Source organism: Fomitopsis serialis (genome assembly GCF_022376445.1).
Source record: "Fomitopsis serialis strain Sig1Antser10 chromosome Unknown B0H18scaffold_1, whole genome shotgun sequence".
Classification (NCBI taxonomy): Eukaryota; Fungi; Basidiomycota; class Agaricomycetes; order Polyporales; family Fomitopsidaceae; genus Fomitopsis; species Fomitopsis serialis.
Genome location: NW_025954961.1, coordinates 338,438 through 349,556, shown reverse-complemented (window position 1 = coordinate 349,556; position 11,119 = coordinate 338,438). Strand labels below are relative to the sequence as shown.

Here is an 11,119-nt window from a genome sequence, read left to right as displayed (position 1 = left end):
GACGCCGCCGATAGAACTTGAACCCTTGCCGCCAGTTTGATATGCGGCTTGCTGTCTTGTTTCCGAACGGTGTGGGTCGTATTCCTCCGGGTTTCAGTGAGAATCGGGGATGACTTGGGGGAGTGGATTAAGGCAAGCGACTTTGAGTAAGGTCTGAAACTGTGGCATCTCCGCGGCGGAGAGCCTGGCCAGAGGGGCTACTCACGGAAGTACGCAGCGCGGGGCACGGAAACAACCTACTCAGGCCACGCCGAGAGGAGTACGAATTGGCGGCAAACGCTGTGCTGCATTTTGCTCCGCATATCGGTAAAGTCCACACAAATGTCGGCGGCACATGTGCAACGGAATTGCAGCCAATTCCATATTGCTAGACCCTCACCGAGTATTGTGTACTGGCGGGGTTCGTCTGCCTTGGTATCTATTCTGTGCCCCAGTCAACATTCTAACGTGACGAGCAGTGGCGAGGGCGAACTAGCCCGAAGTTTGAAGCCGAGGTCGACCGGCAGTGCGCGCGGGTCGCCTGAGAACAAAGCCAGACCAAGGCCTGACGCCCTCCGGCCGTGCACGCGTTCCCGGGCGGGGGTCTAGCAATATGGAATGAGCTGTAAACAACGAAACCGGGCCCTCGTCCAGGTTCATCCGTCCCGAATATGCAGTGCATAAGGTTCTTGAGAGCCGGGAACCGGACTTGTGAAGTTACCAGAGAACCCGGAACGCTAGCGAATTTCTCCAGAATTAAGAACGATCGGGGTGGACCATCGAAACTTCAGCGCGACACTTGAGAAGCGGTTGTTGAGCGTATCGCCCGAAGTTCCGGGGGATACGCAGGACTTGTAGATATATCTTGGTCCACATAACGAATCCGTCGAGTGTGGCACCAGAGGCCCAATTTTCTGCAGTGCTTTGAGGCCCCTGGCTTGCGTCGACGTCACGGTGCGACGGGTGCATCGACCAGCATGCCGTGCACTATTAGTGGCCCGTCCTATGGCCTTTTCTGTCGAAGGTGTTATTCTCTGGGGCGATATTGGTGTAAAACTCACTAATGAATGAAGTGACGGGTATGACGGTGATCTCGGAATAGGCTCAGACGACAAGTCTTTACTATCCGAGTGTCGCGCAGTCCTTCGGCTGGCTCCTGAAGCACAGATGTTCGGGTGGTATCAAGGCAGCTTAAAGTTCCGTTCCCCGAACCAGGCCGCTTGGACATGGGATCATTGTGGTCCACATTTTCGCACGTCGCACCTACCGAGGCTCGTGGCGCCGCGGGCGAACCGCCTCGAAAGGGCAGGACCGTTCGGGACCAGAGCATTTCACAGCCGCATCCAGCGCGTACTGCGTACCACCGTACACGTCTGCGCAACGTCTGCGCGCTGTAGTCCTAGAAACAACACGTCGACATGACGCCGGCCACACAGGGCGGCTCACCCCGAGCCCGACGCCTGCATTTGATGCGCCCCTGCGGCACTGTTTCACACGCTTGCGCAGCAGGTGGCGGTTACTCGTGCGCCGTGATCTGATTCTCGGTCTCGCGCACTGGCAGCTACTGGCAGCGACTCCTGGTGGACCCACAATCCTGCTCTCGTCCGCTTCTCTCAACAGGGCCCATTGAATCTGACCTCGAGTCCACTGGCAGCAGTACACGTACGTCGGCTGGCGAAGCGGTGTTGAAGGCTTGAATGCAGTGCGCCGGGACTACCTGATGCGCCCTGGTGCGTATGTTACCACCGATGTCGGGCGTGGCGATGCCTCCGTGGACAAGTACGTACTTGTAACATTACCCGCGCCATACTGTATCTCTTGACTCGTGTGACTTGTGCACAGCAGTCACAAAGAAAGCAGTAGACCACATTGACTCATCAGTGCCGCATGTTGGCTGATGTAGCGATGTGACCAAGTAGGGTTTGTTCCAAAAACCGAACTCATCGGGCCTGAGGATCGATGCAGAGCGTCACAATACAGAAGATTGCTTGATGCTCATCAGGAACAGATCACGCTCGGCGTCCATGGCTGATTGCGTTTCCAGTAACCTGGCATGGAACAATTGGCATGACATCCCATGGCAGTAGCGCTGTCCCGCCGCATCTGAATAAATGTCCGCTCTTGCTGTGCGGGCGGGCACAACCAAGTCCCTGCGCCGCCTTGCCCACGTAGGCCCGTCCCGACCAAGTGCTACGCTGCACAGCTCTTCCCTCCTCTGAAAAGGCAAGTCGCCCCTCACATAGACTATTTAAGGTGAGGATCGATCATGTCCTGGCTAAGAACACCATCGGAACCCCTCACGACTAGAAACGACGTTATGGCCTACCCATACTACCCGGGACAATACCCATATGCATATGCCACCCCCTACCTGCCTCCTCAGTTTATCAGTCCGCAAGTATCGCCCTTGATACCCCCTGCAGATCTACTGGGATCGCCTTACGGCAGCCCCCGTCGCGTGCACTTCGAAGATGATGTTCGTCCCCCTCCTCCTCGGCGAGAGCGCAGGCCATCCTGGTACGCAGGTATGCCCGGGATGGCACCCCCACCGAATCCGGCGCCCTTCCCCTCTCCACCGATGCTATACACGGCTCTTCCAGCCATGGTGCCTATAGCTCCGATGACTACCCTATCCCCGCCTGCCTATCCTGGTCACCACCGCAGGGGCTCCGACAGTAACCTTGCTGCGCCCGGATGGGCTACGGGCGCTGCTTACCCCATGTATACTTCTCCGTGGGTGTACCCCAGTCCTCGACCGTCGCAACAACTGCACCCTCTCCTTAACGGAGAACAGCGGGGCGGTCCGCCGGTCGCGTTCGATCTCTCCCTGCACGACTTCCGGGTCATGCACCTGTCCGCGAGCGGACAGCCTACGGGGATCGGACTCAGCGTGGACGAGCTCGCGCAGCCCGCGACGTACCCGGGCATCCGGAAGATGACCATCACTACGACGCGATTCCACAGTGGCCGCTCAAGCTCGAGCCGCACGAGCGTGATCGGGGCAGCTTCCTCACGATCCCCTTCGTATCCCGCGATGACGCGCCGATCACGCTCGGCGACGTGCTGATTGCGCTGCACCGGCACTTGCAACAGCGTATCACGCAGGTCGAGTGGAAGCGCCTGAACCCGTCGGAGGAGGTCGCTGTGTCCCGGGCGTACACTCGGAGGTGCCGTACGTACCCGTCGGTGGAGGCTCTGGAGAGGAACCAAGGCGTGAGCGGGTGGATTACTTACTGGATAAGTATATGTTCAAGGGCCTCGTGTCGGCGGGCTCGAGCCAGGATGGGTACGAGAAGGTCAAGTTGGTTGTAGGCCCGGCGCGGTAAGGGCACATGGATATTGTGACAAACGCGCCTTGTACTACTACTACTACCCCTTCGCTGGCCGCTGGATTTGTTCAGGACCTTGTCTCCAGCCATTGGCTCTGCTAACAGAAAACCCCACCTTCGCTTACTATGATACGCCCTACGAGGAGGGCGTTTTGATTTTACTGTAGCGTTCCTCACTAGTAATAATATGTATACTTCACTGTAGTCCGTCAACGGTTGTAAGTAGAGCGAGCAGTCGTGTTCGTGTAACAATTGAGCCAGGAGAAGCATAATACAATGTTCTGTACATTAACACTGGAGAACGCGGAGAAGCTCAACTATGTCATTGTCAGAAACATCGCACGGAGTCTTCTCCGCCTTACAGTCCCAACGATGTGTTTAGCGCTCAGCGTTTATCCTCTCCTCCTTACCACATCGTCGATGATCAGCATTGCAAACTCCGTCGCAAGAAAGTACCGTCGGCTGCCATAAGCTTCAGCACACGTAACACGACATCTTACATCTGCCAGGATTTGGCAGAGCATCATTCCTGGAAGGAGGCAATTGCGCGAGCCTTCGCGACAGTGGCAGGCTTTCGGGGCCCGACCAAGTGAGTTGTTCGCAACAGTTGCGGCCTCGCTGTATGTGCTGTCCATCTCGCCTTCACATGTGAGTACCCATGTTCCTGTGTACGCTGTCGAGTCTTCCCATGTACACGTCACAAGTGCAAAGACGAAGCCAAGCAATATCCCATACAACGCGCCCCCGGCTCACGCCTGTGCTGCGTTTCTGGTCCATCGACCAGTAACCGCCAGGTACGGCGTTGCAGCGTCGAATGATGGTCGAATAATTTGCAATCGGAGCACTCTCTTCCTGATGGCGGATGCTGCGAGTGTTGGTAGTTGCCAACTGCAAACTGTCCACACCGTGGAGGACTCCGCGTGGCATTCGTGGGCAGCGTTTCCCTGGCGCCCTTATGACTGTTAGACCCTCTCATTGACCTTCTCAATGACGGTATCGAACCGCGTTGACGTTTTTCTCGACAGATACACGTCGCTCGACTACCATGTCGGCATTGGGGCAATGCGAGGACCATGTCGGAGATTGGCTGAGGCACGAAGATCCTGACTGGGAACTTTACGGGCACATATAGACACGGAAGGTGGAAGACTCTAGAAGGTACTTAAAGCTAAACGTTTCACAGGGACGGCTGTACATAGATCGTATGGGCCACTCCAAACAGTTCCATCATCTCCCGAGCCACAGAACCGTGGTCTGCTCTCCACCTGCAGCGCTCTGCATGGACTTCTCGCTGTCCGCGGCATAGAGTCTCTGTCTGGGCATCGCTGCAAGCATCTATCGATGGGCGGTCGTGCCCTACAGAAATTGTTCCCCGCGTCACTCAGTGGTCAATCTTTCGTCTTGCGGTCCTGATCGACGGCATCGACCTTCTTGTCACTGCAAGCCACAGGCATCTGGTGCGATGCGTTTGACAGGGTCTCGGGGCCGAGGACTCTGTCACAGTCGATGGGTATTTGCACAGGTGACTCTCCGTTGCACTCATCTCAGTAGGGTCCATACTTTGAACCACCGTGTAACGGGCATCCCGTTTGGGAATTGCCATGGTCTCGATCAGCTTGTCCGCCGCATGATAGCCTCTTGTCGCACCTTTTGAGCTCTGTTCGCTTGACACGATGTGTACAGTATAGCCTCAGTATGACCGGCAATACATGTGAAAAAGACTGAGTTGAATTTGCTGAATCATACAGGTGTAGTAAGCGCCCAGTTTGCGATGGTGTCACCATTGTGCAAACATCCTATTCTACAGCTTCGCCCCGTCTGTGCGAAGATGCTACTTCTCTCTATCTCCGCCATTTCTACAGCGTCAGCTTGGGCTGCTACTCATTCAACCGTATCCACTGTACCGGAACGAGACTAGACCATGTCAAGTGAAGCCTCGTCCTCTGCGCCCACATTTTCCAAGCCACTCCAGCTCCCCCTGCCGAAAGACGAGCTCGACCGCATCAATGCCTACCTACGCGACCTAACACCAGAGCAAATCCTCCGATGGGCAGTAGACCATCTCCCGGGACTCTACCAGACGACGGCCTTCGGCTCACGGGGCTCGTCGCGATCGACATGCTCTCGAGGATCACGCCAAACCCCCCACCGCTCATCTTCCTTGACACACTGTACCACTTCCCGAGACGCTGGAGCTGGTGGAAGAAGTCAAGAAGCGGTACGGCGTTCCGATACATGTATACAAGCCGGAGGAATGTGAGACGGTCGTGGAGTTCGAGAAGAAGTTCGGAGAGAAGCTGTGGGAGACAGACGAGACGTTGTACGATTATGCGGTTAAGGTATGTTTAGCTTCTCAGTCCGGGTACGCTAGGTCTCATCTGTTGTCTTCACAGGTTGAACCAGCCCGGAGAGCCTACGAGGAGCTCGGCGTGAAGTCAATCATTACTGGTCGGCGAGCCTCACAAGGAGCCGATCGCGCGAACTTGCTCCCCTTGGAGGTGGACAGTACTGGTCTGCTCAAGCTCAACCCACTGTTTGCATGGACGTTCCCTTTCGTGGAATGGTACATAAAGGAGAACAACGTCCCACGCAACAAGCTACTAGACCAAGGCTACCGCAGCGTCGGAGATTGGCATAGTACCGTCAAGAGCGGTGAGGGCGATACAGGGGAGCGAGCAGGTCGCTGGGCAGGGAAGAAGGAGAAGACCGAGTGCGGCCTGCATGTTGACTACTTCGCCATGAAGGCAGCTGCCCAGAAGAAGGTACGTAGATTCGGATGGTCGCTAAAAGTCGATGCTAATCATGAACACATTGTATCCCAGCTCGGGCAGTTGCAAGTACAAGACGGGGTCCGACCCGACGAAGCTGCTCCCGCAACCATTCCGGCGGTAGAGGCCAGTGCCTGAGCACACGTAGATAGCGCGCTGTGAGGTTCCTTCCCTGCCTGCTGGACTACACGATGTGTAGAATGCGGTGTGTATTGTAATCCGAACATGACTTCTGTCCGTCTCCAAGTCTTCAGCTGCTGAATGCTCATGTTCCCTGTGCGCCTACCCTAGCGCGCTGAGATGATCCTCTCCACGCATGTGTGTCTTCCACGAGGGTCTGTGATCACCACGCCACGCCGCAACATCCAATCGAGAAGCCCTGCTCTACCCCGGCATCGGAGGCAGTGTCATGCCCGCGCTACGGCACGGTAGTGGCTGCTAAGGGCCCGGGGAATCTGACATTGAGCACCGATTCCTAGTCCGCTGGTGGATCACTATAAATGCCAACCATGACCTGATCTCCCTTCTCCTCCAGCCCTCGCGGCGCTCAGGCAAGCACGGTCACCCATGGACCCGATCGCCCTAACGTGCGTCTGCGCCGTGCCGCGCTCCCTGCCTATCGTAAAGCTGCCAGTACTGACGCCGTCTGCGTGATTGACTGCGACACAGCCCACCGTCCATGACCTCTGTGCTGGGCATCGGTCGCCCGGCCTTGAGGTAGGCGTCTTGTGTGTCCGCCATCTGACGTTGCTCATGGATGCATGTTCGGCTGCCGTAGGCCACACCTCGGCCCTGAAGGACTGCCGTCCCTGCCTGAGATACGTTCGACGAGATCCGGCTGCAGGTGTACACGCACCGCAGCTTCTACGCGCGCCCGACCCATCGCTTCGAGGATCTCCCCGAGGATCCCAGTCCGGACAACGAGAAGTGAGTGTGCAGGTTTGACTGGCGTGTGTCAATCGAACGCTAATATCCGGCGGGTAGATATGAGCATCTTGGGGACTCAGTTCTGAGCATGGTCGTGACAGAGCTCATCAACGAGATCTACCCGTACATCCGCGTTGGGCCGTCCACCGTCAGTTCTCAAAACAAGGCCGTTTTACCGGTGTACTGACAGCGATGTTCGCAGAAAATACGTTCTCTGGTGGTCGGCAACCCGACTCTGGCCTGGATGTGAGTCCAGGCCGACGACACTGTCTCTGCAGTAGATCTGATGGACAACGCAGTTCCGTTCAGTATGGCTTGCCGGAAAACCTACGAATGCACCCTGCCCAGGCCATCACTTTGAGGCACTCCCAGAATGTCCAGGGTGCGCACATTCTCGTGTTAAGCATGAGAAGCTTCGCTGACGATCCTCGCACAGCTGACTTATTCGAGGTATGATTCCACGCAGTGCTTATCGGACAGGCGCTGACAGAAGAGGTTTCAGGCGTTCGTGGGAGGGCTCTACCTCGACCAGGGCCTCGACTTCGTGAAGACGTGGCTCTGCCCGCTCTTCCGCGTGTACGTCACCGAGGCCTACCGCCAGGTGCGCATCCAGCACTGCCTGCCGCCCGAGGCGGAGGTGCACTTCCCGACGCTCAACGCGGTGTCGCCCGTGTCCTCGCGCTACGCGGCGAACATGGGCCACCTCTCGCTCTTTAACCAGCACCTGCAGCAGCGGGGCAAGGGCATCGAGTGGGTGTGGTCCGACAGTGCGGGCCAGGGCACGCGCACGACGCCGATCTGGGTCGTCCGCGCGATGGTCGACGAGCACTGCATCGGGAGCGGGCGCGGGAGCACGAAGAAGGCCGCGAAGAACGAGGCCGCGAAGGAGGGCCTCCGCAACATGGGTATCATCGTCTCGTGCGTGTCTTGCTCTTGAGCGTTGGTATCGGACCCGCTGACGCAGACGTCTCAGGCCGCCTGGGGCGCAGATGGCGGGCTCCGCATCTTCTCTCTAGACTGAGGCAGGATATGGGGCGCCGCGTGCCTGCAGACGCGGCGCCCCATACCTGCCCCGGTGTGAAGAGGGTGTGCGGTTACTATCTACCAGTTGCTCTTACATAGACATGTTCCTTGCTTTCTCATCTTGCTATGATGTGCGTACTATCTCGCTGCTATCTGCACAATTTGTCGTATTTCGTTTGTGCTTGCTTTGTGATATGTACTGTCTATGTATAGTACGAAACATCGTCGCTGTCGCTTGCTCTGTTGTCTTGAAGCTACTTCGCGAGTTATTTGCTCTTGTACTGCTCCTCTTGAAATGTCATGTCAATGCTATGGATACACTGTGCGCAATGGCATGATGGAATATGAATGGGGGGACTATATGCAAGAATGGTCCTACAGCCAGAGCTCAATGACGAGAACGATCTGACAACTTGCCGATGCTATCCACAGATGGCGCCCCCCACACCAGCGTCCTCGTAGACGGATCCAGAAGGCGAGGAAAGTATCGTTCAGCTATTGGCGGCAAGATCCCCCTCCCCGCTGCCGCCGCTGACACCGCGTTCGCTACCGGGCTTGTAATGCCAGCCGCAGGTGCCTTCGCAGCTGTAACATTGGAACTGCTCGCGACTGCCTCAGTCAGCTTCCGTTCCGCCTCCTGCTCCTCCAGGCTCCGCTCCCGGGCTCTCGCGAGCGCACGCGCTTCCTCGTCTACATCGTCAAACACGTCCTGCTTGACCGCGCTGATCGAGTACGCCCACACGCCGGTGGCGAAGGCGACGAGCGCGGTGCCCACGACGGCGTTGCGCACGCGGAAAGGCTCGCGCGCGCGTTTCAGGCCGGGGGACATGAGCTGTACGCGAGGTAGGTGGGGCGGTCACTCGCGGGTTCGGAAGGCAAGATGCACGCACGAACGTACGTTGTTGACGGGGCGATACGACTTGTATGCCTCTGACCTGTCTACGTAGGGGTCGGTCATTTTGGTGGAGATTAGGGCTGCGGCCGCTGCGGGCTTGTGCCCACGGAAAACGAGATGGTGGTCGAGGACGAAGTGCTCTTTGGCTGCACACGTGCATCCTCTTCGGACTTCGCGTCTCGCGCGACGCGTTCCGTCATCTGTGCTAGCACGCTCAGAATTTGCGGAGTCTCTTCTCATCATACACTGCACAAGACGAACGTTACATTTCGTTTATTCATTCAAACGCTTCCTTTACATAGTCCGATTGATATGGAAACAGTTTCACTACAGTCTCAGTGCACTGAACGCGGGACGGAGTAACTCGGAGGAGGACTATTGTACGCGCGCAGCGTCGTAGCGGAAGCAATGTCGAAGGTGTCAGTACAAAGCCTCTTCGACTTCGATGAGTACAGTTTACTTGGCTGCACAACGTTCACCTCTCGCTCAGAATGCTGACGTTGGCTCAGCCAAATGGGTTACATTCTCTATGCAGCATTGGACAGGACGATCTACTCTGCAGGCTTGCCCTGTAAGAATGCAAGATGATGAGCCTGAGTGACAGAAAGGCCAGGGACATCTGACCTTGATGAGAGAGAAAGCACCCCAGGCAGTTCCAAGCATACCGACGGTAAAGATAGCGTAGTATGCCCCTGCGTCGTATGCCAGTCATTACGGAGTGCAAAGGCGCTGACCTAAACCTGTATACTCACGGACGTAGACTTTGGCACCGGGGGCACGGAGGTAGAGGGGATCGTGCGATGCCTGCATCACGCTCAGCATTGAGTGCATTCGCAGTGACGCACTGGAAATATTACCTGGTAGAACCGCTGCTTCTCCAGGACGCGATTGGGCTCTGCGTGAGTTGCATTATGAGCATATCAAATACGGATAAAAGCGGGCAGGGCGCACTGTAGATGATAGGGTCGAGGAGGGGCATTCTGGCAACAGATGGGTGGGGGCGAGCAAGGACGACCTGAGCGACGAGGGCAGGATGAAGTCGGTGGCGGAGTCTCAATCCGGCGCTCGGCTCGACTCGCCTCGAAGCCACTCTCGACCGCCATGGCCTTGCCATGGCCTCCAACGACCGCGTCCGTCAGCGCGTACGCCCACCGCCTCCCCCTGCTTGCCCCGCCTGCTGACCGCCTATTCTCCTGCAGGGAATTACCATACACCGACCCATCATCTATGGAAACTCTGCAGTAGTCCTCACCCAGAAGGAGCGGGAAACCCTTCCGACCCCGGACCATACTCATCGGTGGACCGTCGCGGTTCGCAGCGCAGCCTCCGCCGACTCTGAGACTGTGGGGGTAAGGATGACCTGACCTATTTCATTAAACGGGTGACTTTCAAGCTACATGACACCTACACGAATCCTACGCGAGGTGAGTGGCCACATTCCTGCCTTAAAGCGACCATCCTAACTCTCTCGGCGCAGCGCTTGACAAGCCACCGTTCGAGATCACAGAAACAGGGTACGCACGCGGAAGAGTGTTATTTATATCTACGTGCTGATCAGCGGCGCGCAGATGGGGAGAGTTCGAGATCCAAATCCGTATAAACTTCGTCCCGAGTCCGGCGAGAAGGCCGTCGTCGCCTACCATCACCTCAAGTTGCACCCCTGGACCGCCGTCGGCTCCGGCGAGCCAGAAATACCACCTCTTGACCAAGCCATGAAGATGGGGCCGGTGCACTCTTGGCAGTACGATGAGATTGTTTTCCACGACCCGTTCCAATCCTTCCTCAACATCCTCACTGCACACCCGCCCACTCCGCTTCCAAGGCACAAGACGCGACCGGTGCCCTTCCATACGGCTCACCCGGCGTCACTGGAGGCATCGAAGGGCGGTGTGCCGGAGTTCACGCTGCAGATGGAGCGTGATGAGGCGGAGCGTCTCGAGACTGCGCGGAAGGCTGTCGTGGCTGAGAGTGACAAGTGGAGAGAGCGACTCATTGAGAAGGAAAAAGAGCTTGAAAAGCTCAAGCGTCTACTCGAGGCTAGGGGCGATTCAGTCGATTGATACGTGATGCATAACGGTGTATATTATGTACTGATAGTGTAGCAATACAGACCATGGTACAGCGACGTGCCTATGATACAATGTCCCTTTTCGATCAAAAATACAGCAGAGGATGCACAGAGTACACTGTGCAGAGGA

At 56.9% G+C, this 11,119-nt stretch overlaps 6 protein-coding genes across 6 annotated transcripts; 4 read left to right on the top strand and 2 right to left on the bottom strand.

The window, feature by feature from the left end:
- Positions 1–2,296: 2,296 nt before the first annotated feature.
- B0H18DRAFT_1080910 (uncharacterized protein) lies at positions 2,297–3,305 on the top strand (the record flags this gene model as incomplete). The annotated part of the gene is made up of 3 exons (XM_048031299.1): positions 2,297–2,869; positions 2,944–3,165; positions 3,198–3,305. 3 exons carry the CDS (start codon positions 2,297–2,299, stop codon positions 3,303–3,305), a joined length of 903 nt encoding a protein of 300 aa, XP_047900940.1.
- A 1,779-nt stretch (positions 3,306–5,084) lies between these two features.
- On the top strand, positions 5,085–6,599 carry B0H18DRAFT_965691 (Phosphoadenosine phosphosulfate reductase family-domain-containing protein). Its single transcript, XM_048043276.1, has 4 exons — positions 5,085–5,361; positions 5,495–5,647; positions 5,702–6,070; positions 6,131–6,599. Exons 1-4 carry the CDS (start codon positions 5,230–5,232, stop codon positions 6,212–6,214), a joined length of 738 nt encoding a protein of 245 aa, XP_047900939.1. The 5' UTR covers positions 5,085–5,229; the 3' UTR covers positions 6,215–6,599.
- A 309-nt stretch (positions 6,600–6,908) lies between these two features.
- Positions 6,909–7,940, top strand: B0H18DRAFT_866383 (ribonuclease III domain-containing protein; the record flags this gene model as incomplete). Its single annotated transcript, XM_048039780.1, has 5 exons — positions 6,909–7,003; positions 7,061–7,151; positions 7,206–7,249; positions 7,303–7,399; positions 7,506–7,940. Coding segments are annotated over 5 exons (762 nt in total), but the record flags the coding sequence as incomplete, so codon positions are not given.
- A 474-nt stretch (positions 7,941–8,414) lies between these two features.
- On the bottom strand, positions 8,415–8,984 carry B0H18DRAFT_1112305 (uncharacterized protein; the record flags this gene model as incomplete). The annotated part of the gene is made up of 2 exons (XM_048032796.1): positions 8,415–8,858; positions 8,925–8,984. The coding sequence occupies 2 exons, from the start codon at positions 8,982–8,984 to the stop codon at positions 8,415–8,417; spliced, it is 504 nt and encodes a 167-aa protein (XP_047900937.1).
- Positions 8,985–9,072: 88 nt separating this feature from the next.
- B0H18DRAFT_965680 (uncharacterized protein) lies at positions 9,073–9,998 on the bottom strand. Its single transcript, XM_048043275.1, has 5 exons — positions 9,873–9,998; positions 9,779–9,816; positions 9,674–9,725; positions 9,546–9,613; positions 9,073–9,490 (listed from the first exon to the last, which is right to left on the bottom strand). The coding sequence occupies exons 1-5, from the start codon at positions 9,898–9,900 to the stop codon at positions 9,473–9,475; spliced, it is 204 nt and encodes a 67-aa protein (XP_047900936.1). The 5' UTR covers positions 9,901–9,998; the 3' UTR covers positions 9,073–9,472.
- On the top strand, positions 9,999–11,048 carry B0H18DRAFT_965675 (uncharacterized protein). The gene is made up of 5 exons (XM_048043274.1): positions 9,999–10,063; positions 10,121–10,231; positions 10,276–10,345; positions 10,399–10,435; positions 10,498–11,048. The coding sequence occupies exons 1-5, from the start codon at positions 10,034–10,036 to the stop codon at positions 10,979–10,981; spliced, it is 732 nt and encodes a 243-aa protein (XP_047900935.1). The 5' UTR covers positions 9,999–10,033; the 3' UTR covers positions 10,982–11,048.
- Positions 11,049–11,119: the final 71 nt, after the last annotated feature.